At 36.8% G+C, this 15296-nt stretch overlaps 2 protein-coding genes across 6 annotated transcripts in view; both read right to left on the bottom strand.

Annotated features, from left to right (window-relative positions):
* Positions 1 to 7864, bottom strand: part of CUBN (cubilin) — a 169257-nt gene extending 161393 nt beyond the window's left edge. The window contains 6 exon segments of the mRNA XM_087893689.1: positions 1617 to 1720; positions 3042 to 3143; positions 3250 to 3288; positions 4902 to 4985; positions 7474 to 7603; positions 7743 to 7864. Of these exon segments, the coding sequence (XP_087749815.1) occupies positions 1617 to 1720; positions 3042 to 3143; positions 3250 to 3288; positions 4902 to 4985; positions 7474 to 7603; positions 7743 to 7861 (578 nt within the window). The 5' untranslated portion in view covers positions 7862 to 7864.
* A 160-nt stretch (positions 7865 to 8024) lies between these two features.
* Positions 8025 to 15296, bottom strand: part of TRDMT1 (tRNA aspartic acid methyltransferase 1) — a 29787-nt gene continuing 22515 nt past the window's right edge. For 4 of the 5 annotated variants that reach the window (XM_087892845.1, XM_087892844.1, XM_034401824.3 and 1 more), the window contains one exon: positions 14230 to 14486. In XM_087892845.1, coding sequence (XP_087748971.1) covers positions 14374 to 14486 — 113 coding nt within the window. In that variant the 3' untranslated portion in view covers positions 14230 to 14373. Of the gene's footprint in view, positions 9035 to 14229; positions 14487 to 15296 lie in introns of those variants that run through there. The other variant, XM_087892843.1, reaches the window with a different exon arrangement.

Raw genomic sequence — 15296 nt, 5'->3', positions numbered from 1 at the left:
ATGATCATGGGAATGCTGCAATGGTCATAAGTGTAAAAAACGGTCATAAATCACTTTTTTCAGTGCTGTTGTAACTTCGAATGGTCACTAAATGAGCTAAATTGAGGGCTATCCATAGAATGCATGTGTAATGTAATATATGACATTTGTTATAAACATACAGAACAGAATGCACTGAGTTTTTTAACCCCTTGTAATCAGTTATATCCCCCCCATGAAAGAGAAATTGTGTCTATCCAGATAGAAGAGACCCTTCTGTCACTGAGTCATGGCATAGATAACTTGAAGGTAATGACAGCATTCTCAGAAGGGCTAAGCTGCTGAGTTTTGCTATATCTTTTGTTTCTCACAATAGATCAAGCATACCAACATCTAGTTTCCAGATAGTGTTTAGGAGATCCACTTCAAAGTTATTCTGGGAAATGTAAGAAAATCCGGTAGTTGTTCCAGCTTTCTGGTGTGTTTCATGGTATTGATTCTGCAATATGGTAATAAAGTATAAGAATGGTGAGCACTGCCTCCTGATGCTGCTTAGAGATTTGTTATGGGCACTGTGGAAAATAAGAACAGGACTAAGTCTCTGGAATCTGATCTTAAAACATCCTTAAAGGGAGTACAGAGGTAGTAGTCAATGATGAATTGTCCCAGCAGTTTGAAATGAGAAAATGTCATATGCTGATACCAACTCTGTGCATGCTTTACAGTATTTGTCTAGGCCTCTGTTTTAAAAGAATAGAATTCTTTATTGACCAAGTGTGATTGGACACACAAAGAATTTGTCTTTGGTGTATATGCTCTCAATGTACATAAGGAGAATAAAATATATTTATCAAGAATAAAAAGATACAACACTTAGTGATAGTCAAGGTTACTAATAAGCTATCAAATCGTACTAGGAAACAAGTAAAAACAATATAAATTGAAAGATACAAGCAACATAGTTATAGTAATAAGTGAGAAGAGATAGATACTAGTAAAGAAGGGAAGAATAATAGTAATACAGTCTTAGTAAGTTATTTGACAGTGTTGTGGGAATTAGTTGTTCAGCAGAGTGACGGCATTTGGGAAAAAGATGTCCTTGTGTCTAGTTATGTGTCAGGGTTGTGATACATTCTTAGACTTCTTGAAAAGTCTAGTGCGTTGATAAATCAAGCCAAAAATGTACAGCTAGTACTCTATGATCATGATTGACAGCATTTTTTTTAAAAAAAAACAATGTTAATTTCTGGTTTTCAGCAAAAAATGCCCCATGGTAAACAATGGGTTTGCTTAATGACTATGGTGTTTGCTTAACAACCATTGCATTCACTTAACGATTCCTGCAAAAAAATGTTTTAAAATCACATGTGACAGTTATGATTGTCATAATCTGCTTCCAAAATTGCGATCTCAATTAATGTCATAAATTAAGAACTATCTAATGGTGAAAAAGTAAAATTATATAGTTTGGGATTTGCAACATGAACCTGTCCTACTATGAAGGGCCTAGAAAAGCATCTATCTGTTTGATATCTTCCTATCCATCTGTTCTCTTAATTAGGACAAATGTTCTCTCATATAAAAGTGGCACTTAAAAGTGCTATACAAAAGACTGCCCATAAGATTATTAGAATTACCTGTATTTCCCTGGCTTATTTATACATGTTGCTCCATTCTGGCATCCTAAGGATGTTCCTTCATAAATCTGGCATTCATTAACATCAACAGAACAATCTGGTCCCTGAAAAGAGAAGCACAGTTTATTTTCCAAGTAAATTGGTGATTAAAACGTGTGCATCAAGCCAATATATGATATAAAATTTCAAAAAGTACAAAGTAATGTTTCTCAATCTTGGCAAATTTGATCTCCAAGAATTCTCCAGCCAGCAGAATTCTGGCAGTCAAAATCCACGCATTTTAAAACTGTCAAGACTGGTATAGAGTATCCAACTTTCCCACCGTAATGCTTCCTTTATAAACAGTAAAACAAAACTTGGTTTGTGCCTGCACCTTCCTTGTTCATTTAAGTACAGCGCATTTTCATTTATTTCAAAGCATGGGAATACTGTAAAAAAGCATAAAACTCTTTTGAAAATCAGTTAGCCCTAAAAATTGATACTAGATATACAAAAAGATGTACATTATACTAAAAAATATACTATATATAGGGCCATTTGTGTAGTAATTAAGCTGCTGCTGTACTATTAGATGACCAAGATTAATTTTTTTTTTAAAAAAAGGTTTGTCTGCATGAATTAAACTGTAATTTTGTAGCTAGGGAGATAGATAAATTCTGCTCCCCCTCCCATTTTTTCCCCTAAACAACCCTCTTTTGTATATTTTTCAATTAAGAATCATCACAGCACAAACAAATGTAAGCAACTGAAAATTCTTGGGCTGGCTAGCATATTTTCAATACCTATGGATTCCATCACTAAGTAGTTCCCTTCTAACCATCCTTGGTATACAGCACTTTTCAAAATAATCAGACTCTCAACTGTCAGGTATTAAATGGAAGGGAAGGTTATGGAACTTAATAGCAGAATACAAATTTGCATGCCAAAAACACCCTTCAACTCTTGGCATCTCCAAGAAAAAGATCTCAAATAGCAGGTGACCAGGAAGACCTCCGTCTAAAAATCTAGAGAAAGAATTATGTAGTCTAAGTTACAGTATATGATGACTGGTCTGGACCCAGACAAATTATGCCTGAGATCAAGGACAGAATGCACAAGCTGGCTAGAAGAGCAATGGAATTTCAACCTGGATAATAGATATTCTGTCTCCACTGCCTAAAGTGGATGAACAGATTATGTGGTATACAATACCTCCAATTTGTAGTTCTCTTAATATCTATAGCAACTTATAATTTCTGCCTAGACTGCCCTATTGGCAAATATCTCCTGCACCATGTTATTCTGTTGCATGGGCATACAAGCTCTGCTTTGACTAGTTTCTGATTTCCTTTTATAAGTTAGACTGATTCCACTGGATTGACTCTTGTGTAGTGCAAAGTGCTGGTGCAAAGTGCATTTTATACATTGCAATACTAAAAACCTTACCTGCCAATTGTTGGGACAAAGACAAAAGAAAGCATCTGGTAAATTTATGCAAGTTCCAGAATTCTGGCAAGGGTTGCTATTACAGGCTTTTTTAAGGAAGGTCTGGAACAAAACATAAAGCAAAAATAAAGTCATTCTTTTAGCATTATTACTTCTGGCAATTAATTAACCCTAAAGTACATAAAAGGGTGTACATCATGTTACTCACTATCTCAAGATTATGAAGTCGGTCTTCAATATTCACAATCTGCAGCAGAAAAAGAATGGCATGTAGATTAGCATAAATCTATTTGTTGCCACCCTCATATATTACTCTGTTCTGTCCAGTTTCATAATTTTAATAAACCTACAAAGTCCCATAGTACAATTTTTTTTTTAGAAAAATGCAAAATTTCTATGTTACATTTATGCAACTTTTATGAATATTTGCAGATTTCAGGTAAATTGAATTCTAACTGACTTAAGATACTATTTCAACAGAATCTACTTTGAGAATTTTAGTATTTCCAGAGTTTAAAAAAATACAAAAAATCAAGAAAGATTTATTTTACTGCATTAATTGTAGGTGTTGATGTTTCAAAATAATTAAATTCGCCTTTACTAAAGATGAAGCCTTTCTAGAAATCCAGGGTAGACTATGATTGTGATGGCAAACCTATGGCACATGTGCCAAAGTGGCACGCAGAGCCCTCTCTCTGGCACGCATGCCATCATCCCTGGTCAGATCCCCGTGGTGTTTCTTTCATGAGGTTCTGTTTCCCTGCAAACGATGAAACAGAAGCTCACGAAAGAAAAAGATCTTACTTCTTGCTGTGCTGCCGATGTTGGATGCCCCGCGTCCTGCTGGCCAGCTGGTCTTTGGGTCTCTGCTGCACATGTGTGCATGTTTGTGCATGTGTGCGTGCATGTCTGTGCATGTCCGTCCATGCACGCATTCACATGTGCGCGTGTACCTTTCAGTTTGGGCACTTGGTGTCTAAAAGGTTCACCATCACTGATCTATGCAGTGCTTTTTAACACTTCATTGCCCTTCAGATTCTACTTCCTCATCTACATGAGGTGTCCTTCATATTCTTAAAGTAGTATTGGTCTCAATCACCATCCAATTTTCAAACGGTTAAGATATTAACCCATTAACAAGCAATGAATTATTCTCTTTTCAAAATTTACAGTTAATTCAAACAATTCATCTTTGGCAGTAGTTAAAAATGGATTTTATTTTTTATAGAATACATTTTTTATATGGCGAATAAAAAACAATTGATAGTTATCATAGGCTGCTCTTTGTGTGGCATAAAATATAGGATTCACAACCAGGATGTCAAAACTATTTTGCAGGACAGTAAATTAATCAATTAATTTGTTAGTTAAATGTGATGTTTGTACTAGATGTACAATATATATAAGTGATGACTAACCTTTTTGCCATTGTGTGCCAAAAGCGGGATAGTGGGGGGGGATTGTGTGAGTGGCCACACCCATTATTCAATGCGCCCGGTCCCCCCATGCATGCACGCGTGACCCTCCCCCGCTCTTGGCATGCGATGGCCCGGTGGGCCCGGTAGGCCCATTTTTTTGCCCTCCCCAGGCTCCAGAACCTTTCTAGGAGCCTGGCGAAACTGAAAAAGGCCTTCCCCACTCCCTGGAGGCCCTCAGGAGGCCTGGAAACAACCGGTTTCCTGACTTCCAGTGGGCCCAGAAGGCCCAAAAATCAGCTGGCCAGTGCGCACATGCGTGCTGGACTGAGGTAGGGCAATGCTCGCATGCCCACAGATATGGCTTCGTGTGCCACCTATGGCACCCGTGCCATAGGTTCGCCATCAGGGATATATATGATACATAAGAGATATTAAAAAATACCTGGGACTGAAGCTGGATGATCTCTGTGAGAGTTGTGTTGGTGAGTTTTTTTAGTTCTAGAATTTCATCTTTATTCCTTTGGATCTATATTTAGAAAGAAAAGGAATCAACAATTCTCAAATGCTTAAAAATTGCAGCAAGCATAATTCTCAGTGAATGAAGAGAACGCTGTCCAGGAAGAGGAAGAGACTCTGTTTCTTACTCTTTATAGGCCCTGCTGTTTTTAGAGATTGCTTCTGCTAGTTCTCCTCTTTCGAATGATGTATTTGCAGACAATGCTCCAATACCATTAACTTCCAGTCCAGGCAGAAAGACCCACATGATCAATTCATGTCAGGTGTGGGTTCTACTTACCTTTACTACCAGTTCGCAGTGGGGCCACACTTACTGGTTCTATAGAACTGGTGCAAACCGGGGGCAACCCACCACTGGTTCATGTGATAAAAATGGATGAGGTATCATGCTGCCAGTCTTGAGTGAGGAACTCTAAACCATCACTACACATAAAAGCTTACTGGCCAAATGCATGAAAGGTGGACTAGTTCCATTGAAGTAGGTCAGTAGTAGGAGGTCTAGCACTCTATCCCACACTCCACAGTGTTTGTTCAAATGAAGAGAATACTGCAAAATCCACCCATGTTACAACATTTGGGTATGACTTAGAGAGAGAGAGAAAAAGAATTGTAACACTAATGTTAGCTAAGACAGAGGTTATTCACCCTGAGAAACTCTTGAGTAACTTGACCCTTGGGGCAAAGTCCCTGAAGATTCTACAGGTTCCTAGATTCTAACAAAAGACAGAGACCCAATTGGTGTAATGCTTAAGTCACTTGGCTAGAATCCAGGAGACTGGATTTTTAATTATACCTTAGACACAAAGCCAGCTGGTCGACTCTCTCTTGACCCTCAGAAGGAGACAATGGCAAAACACTTCTGAAAAACCTTGCCAAGAAAATTGCAGGGATTAATCCAAACAGTTGAGGGGGAAGGAGGAGGAGGAGGAGGAGGAGAAGGAGGAAAGTTTGGATTTTACTGTGCATTTTTACTAACTGTGGGGACTTTTCTAATGTAGCTGGCATCTCTTCTAAACTAGGATATGTATTTACTATATTTCTATATAAAGGCATTTCTGAGTTGCCATACAAGTCAGAAATTTCAGTATGCATTTTAATATTAAACACTATTAGTTAAAAAACATAAAACTCCAGATAGTTGATTCAAAACCCAACATAATTAGGCTTTTATGAAGACTTTGTTTTCATCTCTACCATGCTATTGTGTCTACTCTTTCTTATCCTTCTAGTGACTGCTATCAGGCATCCCAGCTGGGCATGCTTTTGAAGTCTGAAAAGTGTTTTGTTGGGAAGGTGGTAATGTTTTCCAATGGGAGTTGAACTACAATAGCAAAAACATGAACTCTTGGCCAGCCACTACTGGCATTAGGTCATCATATACTTAGGCATTGCATTTTTGAGCATGGCAAATATTGGATGACACAGCAGAGGCCTATAATTAAACTAACAGTGACTGGAAGAATAAATAAACTATAGAACCTTATTTCATCTTTCTATGACAATTTTCAATCACTGGCCTATGCTGAAAAAATTATGAGAGAGGAGCTCCTTTCCTCAAACTGTAGAATTTTCATGAGCCTCAGATTGGTCTTGCAATCTATGCAAAATTATTGTAGCTGCTTGCCAAAATAAGAATAATCAAGCCTAATAAATGCATAAAGGCTGCATCACATGAGAGACCAAATCTATGGTCTGGATACTTATTGGCTGCCACATATCAAAGGACCTCAACAATCTCTCTCTCTCTCTCTCTCTCTCTCTCTCTCTCTCTCTCTCTCTCTCCCTCCCTCCCTCCCTCCCTCCCTCCCTCTGTGTATAGCTAGCTAGTTGGATGATAGATAGATAGATAGATAGATAGATAGATAGATAGATAGATAGAGTATAAGCAAAGAAGAAAAGTGATGGTTTAGTCAAACCAAATAAAACCACGCTGAAGGATATCATTTGAAATAACTGGGACACTTGATGATAAAGCCTTGTGCAATCAATTTATTGGTGTAGGCAATATATTTTACTGCCAGTGGAAATGTTACTATTCCTGCATGTTTGGAGATATTGTAGCTATTACCTTTAGTTATCAATATAATATATTCTGAGACTTTTGATATACAGCTGATTATAACCATTTTAAATACATAATTGTGATGTCTGAAATAATTGTCCTGGTTATGCACTGGATGCCTTTCAGTAACTGTATTCTCTGATCTATGTGTTACAAAAATATAATATATAAAAGTAATCTAGGAATTATAAAAATAAATAAAATCTATGGATTATCCTATTTTGGGACCAGATTATTTAATTTGGGACCAGATTAAAAATTTCTTTAGATAATATATTTATTTTAGAAAACAGTATATAATTGATGGGAATGTATATGAATCATCATGTGTCAACATATTTAAATCTGATTTTCTAAATCCCCTTTGAGCATTATTGAAGAATAGTATTTAGATAGTAAATAAATAACACTGTGAACAACAGATCCAAATCATTACCTGACTAAAAACATCAGCAAGGTCTTCTTCATTAAGTTTTATTCTGCCCTGTGATCCAGTTCTGAACTCAATATTCTTGGCAGAGCCAGTGTGGAAGACTAAATTGCCCTCTTCAGACGACATACGAGGCCTGATATGTCAAAGGGAACAACACACTATAAAGAACTTTAATGAAGCTACATAATTTATTCTATTTGTGTGACAACTTTTTTTCTGTATCTATATGAATCCAAGCAAGCTGTAATTAAAATGTCAAGAATGGTACTCACTGTGCCTGATTAATGTTCCTTCTGGATCTGTTTTTTTCATCAGAATTAGATCCATAGTTTTTCCCAAAAATTATCAATAATGTCACCAGGGTCCAAGGAAGAAAGCTTAGACACTTCATCTCTCACTTCCAGCCTTCTGGACTTGTGCAGTCAGTTAAAGTGAAATCTGTATTATCTTCAAGGATTAATCCTATGTCAGGTGAACTTTGCTCTTGAAAATGTCTTTGCATATTCATAGAGATGATTATTCAGCACTCTTTCTTTCCTCTCTTTCTTAGTTAGGAATGCTAAGGGTGATTTATTTGCTATAAAAGGAATAGTTGCCTATTCTATAAATCAGCAGTCACCAACTGGTGGTCCGTTGACCACTGGTGGTCTGTGAGAAAATGTTGATGGTCCGCAGAAAAATTATTTGCATTTTTAATATTGCACTAAATCAGGGATCCTTAGAGTACGGCCCCTGGGACGGATATGTGCAGTGAACGTTTGTGTTGCTGTAGAGAGTCTCCCCCTTTGAGGTCTTTTTGTGTGGGTCAGAGGGGGGCAGAAATTCCAACTTGGGATCTGCTTCGGCCTCCTGGTGCGGGGCTTTGGGTGAAGGCTGGAGGAAAGTGCCGCTGGTGGCGAAGAGCCGGAGGACCTTGTTCCAGTGGGACTGCCTCGTGGTCTGGAACTGGATGGCCATCTCAGCCTGCTGAGCCTCCAGGTGCCAGTACCTGGCCTTGTACTCACTCAGGTCTTCCCTCTACTTGGAAAGCCTATGATTGTAGTCCTCAGTGAGGTGCTTCTACTGAGCCTCCTTCTCGGTCAGATCCAATTTGAACTGAGCTGTTTTGCCCAACTCTTTCTCGTGGTGGCTGCTTAGCTCCAACAACGGCTTCCTGTTGGGGCCCTAAGGAGCCCGGGCGGGGAGGCAAGGAGCTGGCCATGCCCACCCAGGCACATGATCACCTAGTCACACCCACCAAGCCCGTCATTAGGCAGCTCATATTAGTGGTCTGCAGGAGTTAAAATTGTGAACTTAGTGGTCCCTGAGGTCTGAAAGGTTGGTAACCTCTGCTATAGATCATATTTGCAATTAACCTTTAAAAGTAAATCAACAGTTTCCCAAGACTTCTCTTGAGCAGGTACTGGAATATTGGTTCTTATTTTCTAATGGTGTGATGATGTACATGCACATTATTATATTGTCTCTTGAGAATTACAGCTTGGTTTTATCTAATTTGTACCTGCCTCATGTTTATGGTATTGACTGGAAATTCACTTCAGTTCATCACCATAAGGAAAAATTCCTGATTAAAAAAAGGAAGTTTTATATGTGAATATAAAGGAGCAATAATCATAATACTTATAATAAGAAACAAAATGACAGATAGAATATTTACAATTTATTAATCATTTTCAATCGATACCTATGAAAGATTCTTTGGCAAACACAGCTCAGGAGGCAGGAATTTGAATACTGAGGTATTATTAGAATTCATATTAACTCTTTGAGGTAGTTTAGACAAGCACATCCAGGTACTTATTTATTTATTTATTTATTTATTATTTAAACTTGTATGCCGCCCTATCTTCGAAGGACTCAGGGCGGTTCACAACAATAAAAACAAGCAAAATCAATGTTAAAAATACCCAGTAAGATTTTAAAAAGACCATTAAAATCCCCTTTAAAACTCTTCAGTCCAAACCAGCCAGGTGAAATAACCATGTTTTAAGGTCACGGCGGAAAGAGCAAAGGTTAGGGGCCACCCGGAGCTCCAGGGGAGCTGATTCCAGAGTAGGTGCGCCCACAGAGAAGGCCCGCTCCCTAGGGGTCACCAGCCGACATTGTCTGGCCGATGGCACCCCAAGTAGGGTCTCCCTGTGAGAACGCACCGGGCGATGGGGAGCTGTCGCTGGCCACAGATGGTCCACCAAATACCCTGGGCCTAAGCCATGTAGGGCTTTATAGGTAATTACCAGCACCTTGAATCTCACTCGGAGGGCAACCAGTAGCCAATGCAAGTCCCACAGGAGAGGTGTAACATGAGAGTGTCGGGACACTCCCATTACTACCCGCACGGCCGCATTTTGCACCAGCCTCTGAGTGGTCTTCAGGGGCAGCCCCATGTAGAGAGCATTGCAGTAGTCGATCCAGGAGGTAATGAGCGCATGGGTGACTGTGTGTAGGGCATCACGGTCCAGGTAGGGGCGCAACTGGCTCACCAGACGAATCTGAGCAAATGCTTTCCTGGTTACGGTCGTAACATGATCTTCAAAAATCAACCATGAATCCAGGAGGACGCTAAGTTGTGCGCCCTATCAACAGGGGGCAACACCTCACCCCCTATAGCCAATGATGGAATATTCCCTTGGAACCGGGATTCCGCTATCCACAGCCACTCTGTCTTGGCGGGGTTGAGCTGAAGCCTGTTCCTTCCCATCCAGAGCCGCTCTATCACTTACTCTATCTTTATTGACAGGTTACATTAATGGAATTTTACAAGTATTTCTCCCTTTCTTTTGCTCTGTGGAAAACCAGGAAAGGAAATGTTTCTCACATCCCTCTCCTATGGGATGATAAATCTTTGCATGGTTTTCCTCATGTAGCTCTCCCTCATGTCTCTCAAATATAGTTTCACACACCATTACAATTCAACAACTGTAAAAATATTGTAAGAGACAGCAAAAATGTTTCCTGGTCACAATTTAAATTGATGACAGGAAGAATTTACCTTTATTCTGATTTAGCTTTGTAACATTCATCTCTAATCAGACCCAGTGGTTATAAGGTATCATGAAGTCATAATATTCAATTTCCTAACTAGATCATATAGCATGAAACAAAATCCTAAGGGCTTAAATAGAAAAATAAATTATATCATAGAAACAGGGTAGAGGGACTGCAAGTGGCTTTGGAAAAGCACAAATATTAATTGAAACGGATGGGAGGTTTCCCTTCTTAACTTGCAAATATTTGGTTTGCAAACACTGGTACAACTTTAAATTTGCAGGGAGAAAGAGCCAAGGACAAAGGAGGGAGACTGCCACATTTAGGGAAGCCTAATTATATGATGGACAATAAGATGTTAGTGGGAAGAAAATTGAAAAAGAAAGGGATCTTTGGAGTGGAAAACTGTGTGTCGATATGCATCTAAGATCTAAACACATCTAAGAATGTTTTCCAAGTTTTTTTTTTTAAAAAAACTTCTACTGTTCAACTTTTTTGTTTTTAATCATTCTGATTCCTTTTAATCTTTGCAGAAGCAAATTATTATACTATGCCAATGAATAAAGATGATTTATTTAATTATTTAAATTAAATTAAATTATTTAAATTTATTTATTTATTTATTTAAACTTTAGCCTTTTTTCACACTTTCAGAAACAATTTCTGACATCTGTAGAAGATAGCCTAGGCATAAGTAAGAGAGGCTTGATGGCTGTGTTATCACTGGCAGAATATCAGAAGAGTGAGGGTTAGTCTACACCAATGTTTCTCAACCCTGACAACTTGAAAATGAATGAACTGCTAACTGAAGAATTCTGGAGGGGAACTCCACACATCTTCATGTTGCCACGGTTGAGAAACACCCTTAATTAATAACGTTGCAACTAAAAATATGGAATCAAATAAAAAATTAACATATCCACATTGCACATATTGCCATTAAATAATGGTTTTGTGGTATAATAAAACAGGAACATAAGAACATATTACAGGCCAGGTCATCTGGTTTTGTACAGTGAAACTGTCAGCAATTTTCCAGGCTTCATTTCTACCAGAGATTTCTTCAATCTTATCTAGACATACCCAAGATAAAGTATATGAGATATTCTATGTGGAAATCAGATGTTATATTATCTAGATACTGCCCTTCCACTAATTTCACAATAGTTTGTAGTTTATATTAACAAGATCTTTTAATGATACTTTTATATTACAGGAATGTATTATAGCTCAGTGGTGAAATAACAACTTTCCTCTAAAAAATTGATGGCACTTCCAACTAAAAGGTACATGTAGCAGGTTATGGAGGATTATTACTAGTCAGGAAATACTGACATTTTTTAAATCTAATGTATTTATAAGTTAGACAAATAGTCTGATGAAACAGAATAGTGAAATGTTCATAATGTGAACATGTTTTCTGGGAAAGATGGGAAATGTAACAACAGATAGAGTGATTGGAGAAAGCTAAAGTAGACTATTAGACAAGGTTTAGCTTGGTTTCAAATCTGCTCTTTGGAATACAGGTTCTAGGTTAACATATTTCATGTGTAAGGAAATAGGAAGAAGAAATAGAATATGTAAGTAAGAACTGAGTGAAGAGTATATAATAGGGTGAGGATGCTTTGAATCCAAAGTGGATAGCTAGTTTATTTTAATCAAGTTTGTCTGTAGCTTTTAAATGTTCAACTAAACTTCTAAAAAAGCAAACATCATCTTTCTTTCCCATCTCTTTTCCACACTAACAAAACAAATCAGTTTTTGTATATACCCCTACAAGATTTGGAACTTTTATTCATAACAATATTTTAGGAATTTGAGCAACTGTGTCAAAATAAAAAAGGAACATATTATTTGATTTTCTTGATAATATATCTTGAATCTCAATATTCTATGAGATGCAGAGACAAAAATGCTAAGCCTGTAAAAATTAAAAGGCAGATGTTTTCAAAAAATAGTTTTTGAAAATATTTTAAAATGTTCATCATATTGGAGATATGTTAAATGCTATCATACTTAAGATATACTTTACAATAAAAATTGAAGGAGTATTTATAAGAAATAAACAAGGAATAAACATTATCATACCTTATCAGCTATTTTGATATTCCATTGAGTATTATGTCTAAATATGAGTTTAAAATGAAATCCAGAGAGAAAATGAGTTAACACAAAGACAGTCTGGATTCATGATTCTGGATTTGTCTCTGAGACTTCACCACATAAATGCTCTGAATTCCTCACAGCTTCTGGAGGAAGCTGAGCCACAATACTGTAATTTATTAAGACTCTTTGATTTGTATATGAATATGGCTAAAACAAATTAATTTCCAGATTACTCCATAAATTCTTAGTATTGTTAATATAGCATTAATTTAGTCTGAATTAAATCTACTTTAAAACATATAATTATAGGAATCTTTTTAGTATGCAAATGGAAGTTCATGATAATTTTCAAGCATATTTACCAAATACCTCTGTGTATTGTACTTATCTTCAGCAGTAATATGTTCAATATAGCTAATTATAGTTGGGTTTATTCAAGAAGATAGGCTAAAAATGTTAACCAGGGAGCCTGTTGTGTCTTCGAAATATTATAGATAAAATCCATTTTCAAATCTTCTCAGTCTTTTCTTCGGGTAGGGGAACATCTTCCTTCTGTTTCTTCACCAGAGTATTTCCCAAGGCAGATATTGAGGGTATATGTGTATATGCAGATTTTCAGAGGAATGGTGAATAGATAGAAGCTATCACATTGACAAGAGTTTAATTATATACACTTCTATAACTCTATAGCAGATGTTTTGAACAGTAAGTATGTTTTCAAGCTTGCATACTGTATGCTGACAGTCCTATCAACAGAATTCCAGATGCGATTATAGGATGGTCCTCTATGAACCTTAAAATTTCTCTCTTGTCTGAAAAGTGATTACATTAAAACTATTCAGAAACTAGATCTCTTGAATACTCATATAGTACCAAATAAGGGTTATAAGAATGTAGAAAGCCAGATTCGATTTCTTTGATAACTTTGAACCTAAGCAAATGATTGTTTTCTAATATCTACTCATGATTTATAATTATCAATTATTTTTAAATTTCCATCATAAGATGCTCTGTTTTTTCCTCTAACAACTGTGACAATTCTGGGCTCCTTTTACTGAAAAGTTGTTTTTCGTAGTTATCATTATTCTGAGTTCAATATTCTAAGAGGCACATACATTGATAATAATGAAACACTGGATCTACTAGCAAATCTGTATTGAGTCCAGAAGGTATTTGTCCTTTACTTTAAATATAAATACGGCGAGTGAAAAGACTGCTTGTTATTTTTATAATTACAGATGCTATTAACTGAATTTAGGGAATTTGACATGCAGAGATTTTATGATATATAGATTTACTTCACACAAAGTAAGTTGAGTTGCATCTTTAGCAATCATTCCCTGAGGAAACTTGAAAATTGTAAAGGTAAAGGTTTCTAACAAGAAATTATCATGAAATTACAATTCTAGAATTTCTTTGGGAGAAACAGTGATCAAATGATATTAAAAATAAAAGAGCTGTTTTCAAGATATTAAAAGGAATTTAATATTTGCTTTTAAAATTTTTATTTAAAAACATTTATATTCAACCACTGAGCTGGGTTTAAGATTTAAAATGACATATAAATTCCTATTTTTTCATAAATTCAGGATCCAGTATTCATAAATTAAAACAGTAACACAGGACTTTCAGTAAGACCCTCAATTTTCACAAATGGTAAAACAGATACATATTTGACAATTATTTATTTTATAAACAAAGATGAGCATCCACACAAATATAACATAGTAATCAGATTCAATCCTCTTCCAAGAAAGAAATCCATATTCTGATGTAGTATAATGGCCCCAGAAAGTTCACTTGAACAATTCATCACTTATTGATAGGGTCAACGAGAAATGAAATTAATTTAGCAACCACAAACACGCTGAGGCTGTTTCCAAGTAGACGGTAACACTGTTTTATGGAAATGTTTTCAGGAAAATCTAAAACAAAAATTATTATTTTTTTTAAAAAAAGAGAAAACATTGTTTTTTTCAGCAATATGAAATATCTTAATTCCGAAAGCAATTAATGGATACTGCTATTATTTTGACACTGAAATCCTACAAAGCCTTAGTCATAAATAGACAGTTAACTTCAACAACTTATATTTTAAGGCAGTGGTCACCAACTGGTGGTCCACGGACCACCGGTGGTCTCTGGACCACAAGAAAATTTTGGTGGTCCGCAAAAAAATTATTTGCATTTTTAATATTGCACTAAATCAAGGATCCTCAAAATATGGCCCCTGGGACAGATATGTGCAGTGAACGTTTGTGTTGCTGCAGAGAGTCTCTCCCTTCAAGGTCTTTTTGTGTGGGTTGGAGACGGGCAGAAATTCCGACTTGGAATCTGCTTCGGCCTCCTGGTGCGGGGCTTTGGCCGAAGGCTGGAGGGAAGTGCCACTGGTGGTGAAGAGCCAGAGGACCTTGTTCCAGTGGGACTGCCTCTTGGCCTGGAACTGAGGGGTTTTTTGATTATTTTAATGGGTTTTAATATATGTTTAAACTATATATTTAAACTTTTATGTATTTTATGTATGTATACTTATGTATTTTATGTCTTTTATTGGCTTTGTTTTTACTTGTTGTGAGCTGCCCTGAGTCCTATGAAGATAGGGCGGCATATAAATTATATTAAATAAATAAATAAACTGGCTGACCATTTCAGCCTGGCCAGTACCCGCAGGTCTTCCTTCTACTTGGAAAGCCTATACTTGTAGTCCTCAGTGAGGTGCTTCTGCTGAGCCTCCT

Source organism: Pantherophis guttatus, chromosome 4, assembly GCF_059756535.1.
Source record: "Pantherophis guttatus breed Tessera chromosome 4, ASM5975653v1, whole genome shotgun sequence".
In the NCBI taxonomy this organism is placed as follows: Eukaryota; Metazoa; Chordata; class Lepidosauria; order Squamata; family Colubridae; genus Pantherophis; species Pantherophis guttatus.
Note: the sequence above shows the minus strand (reverse complement) of the source record. Positions and strands in the feature narration are given on the sequence as shown.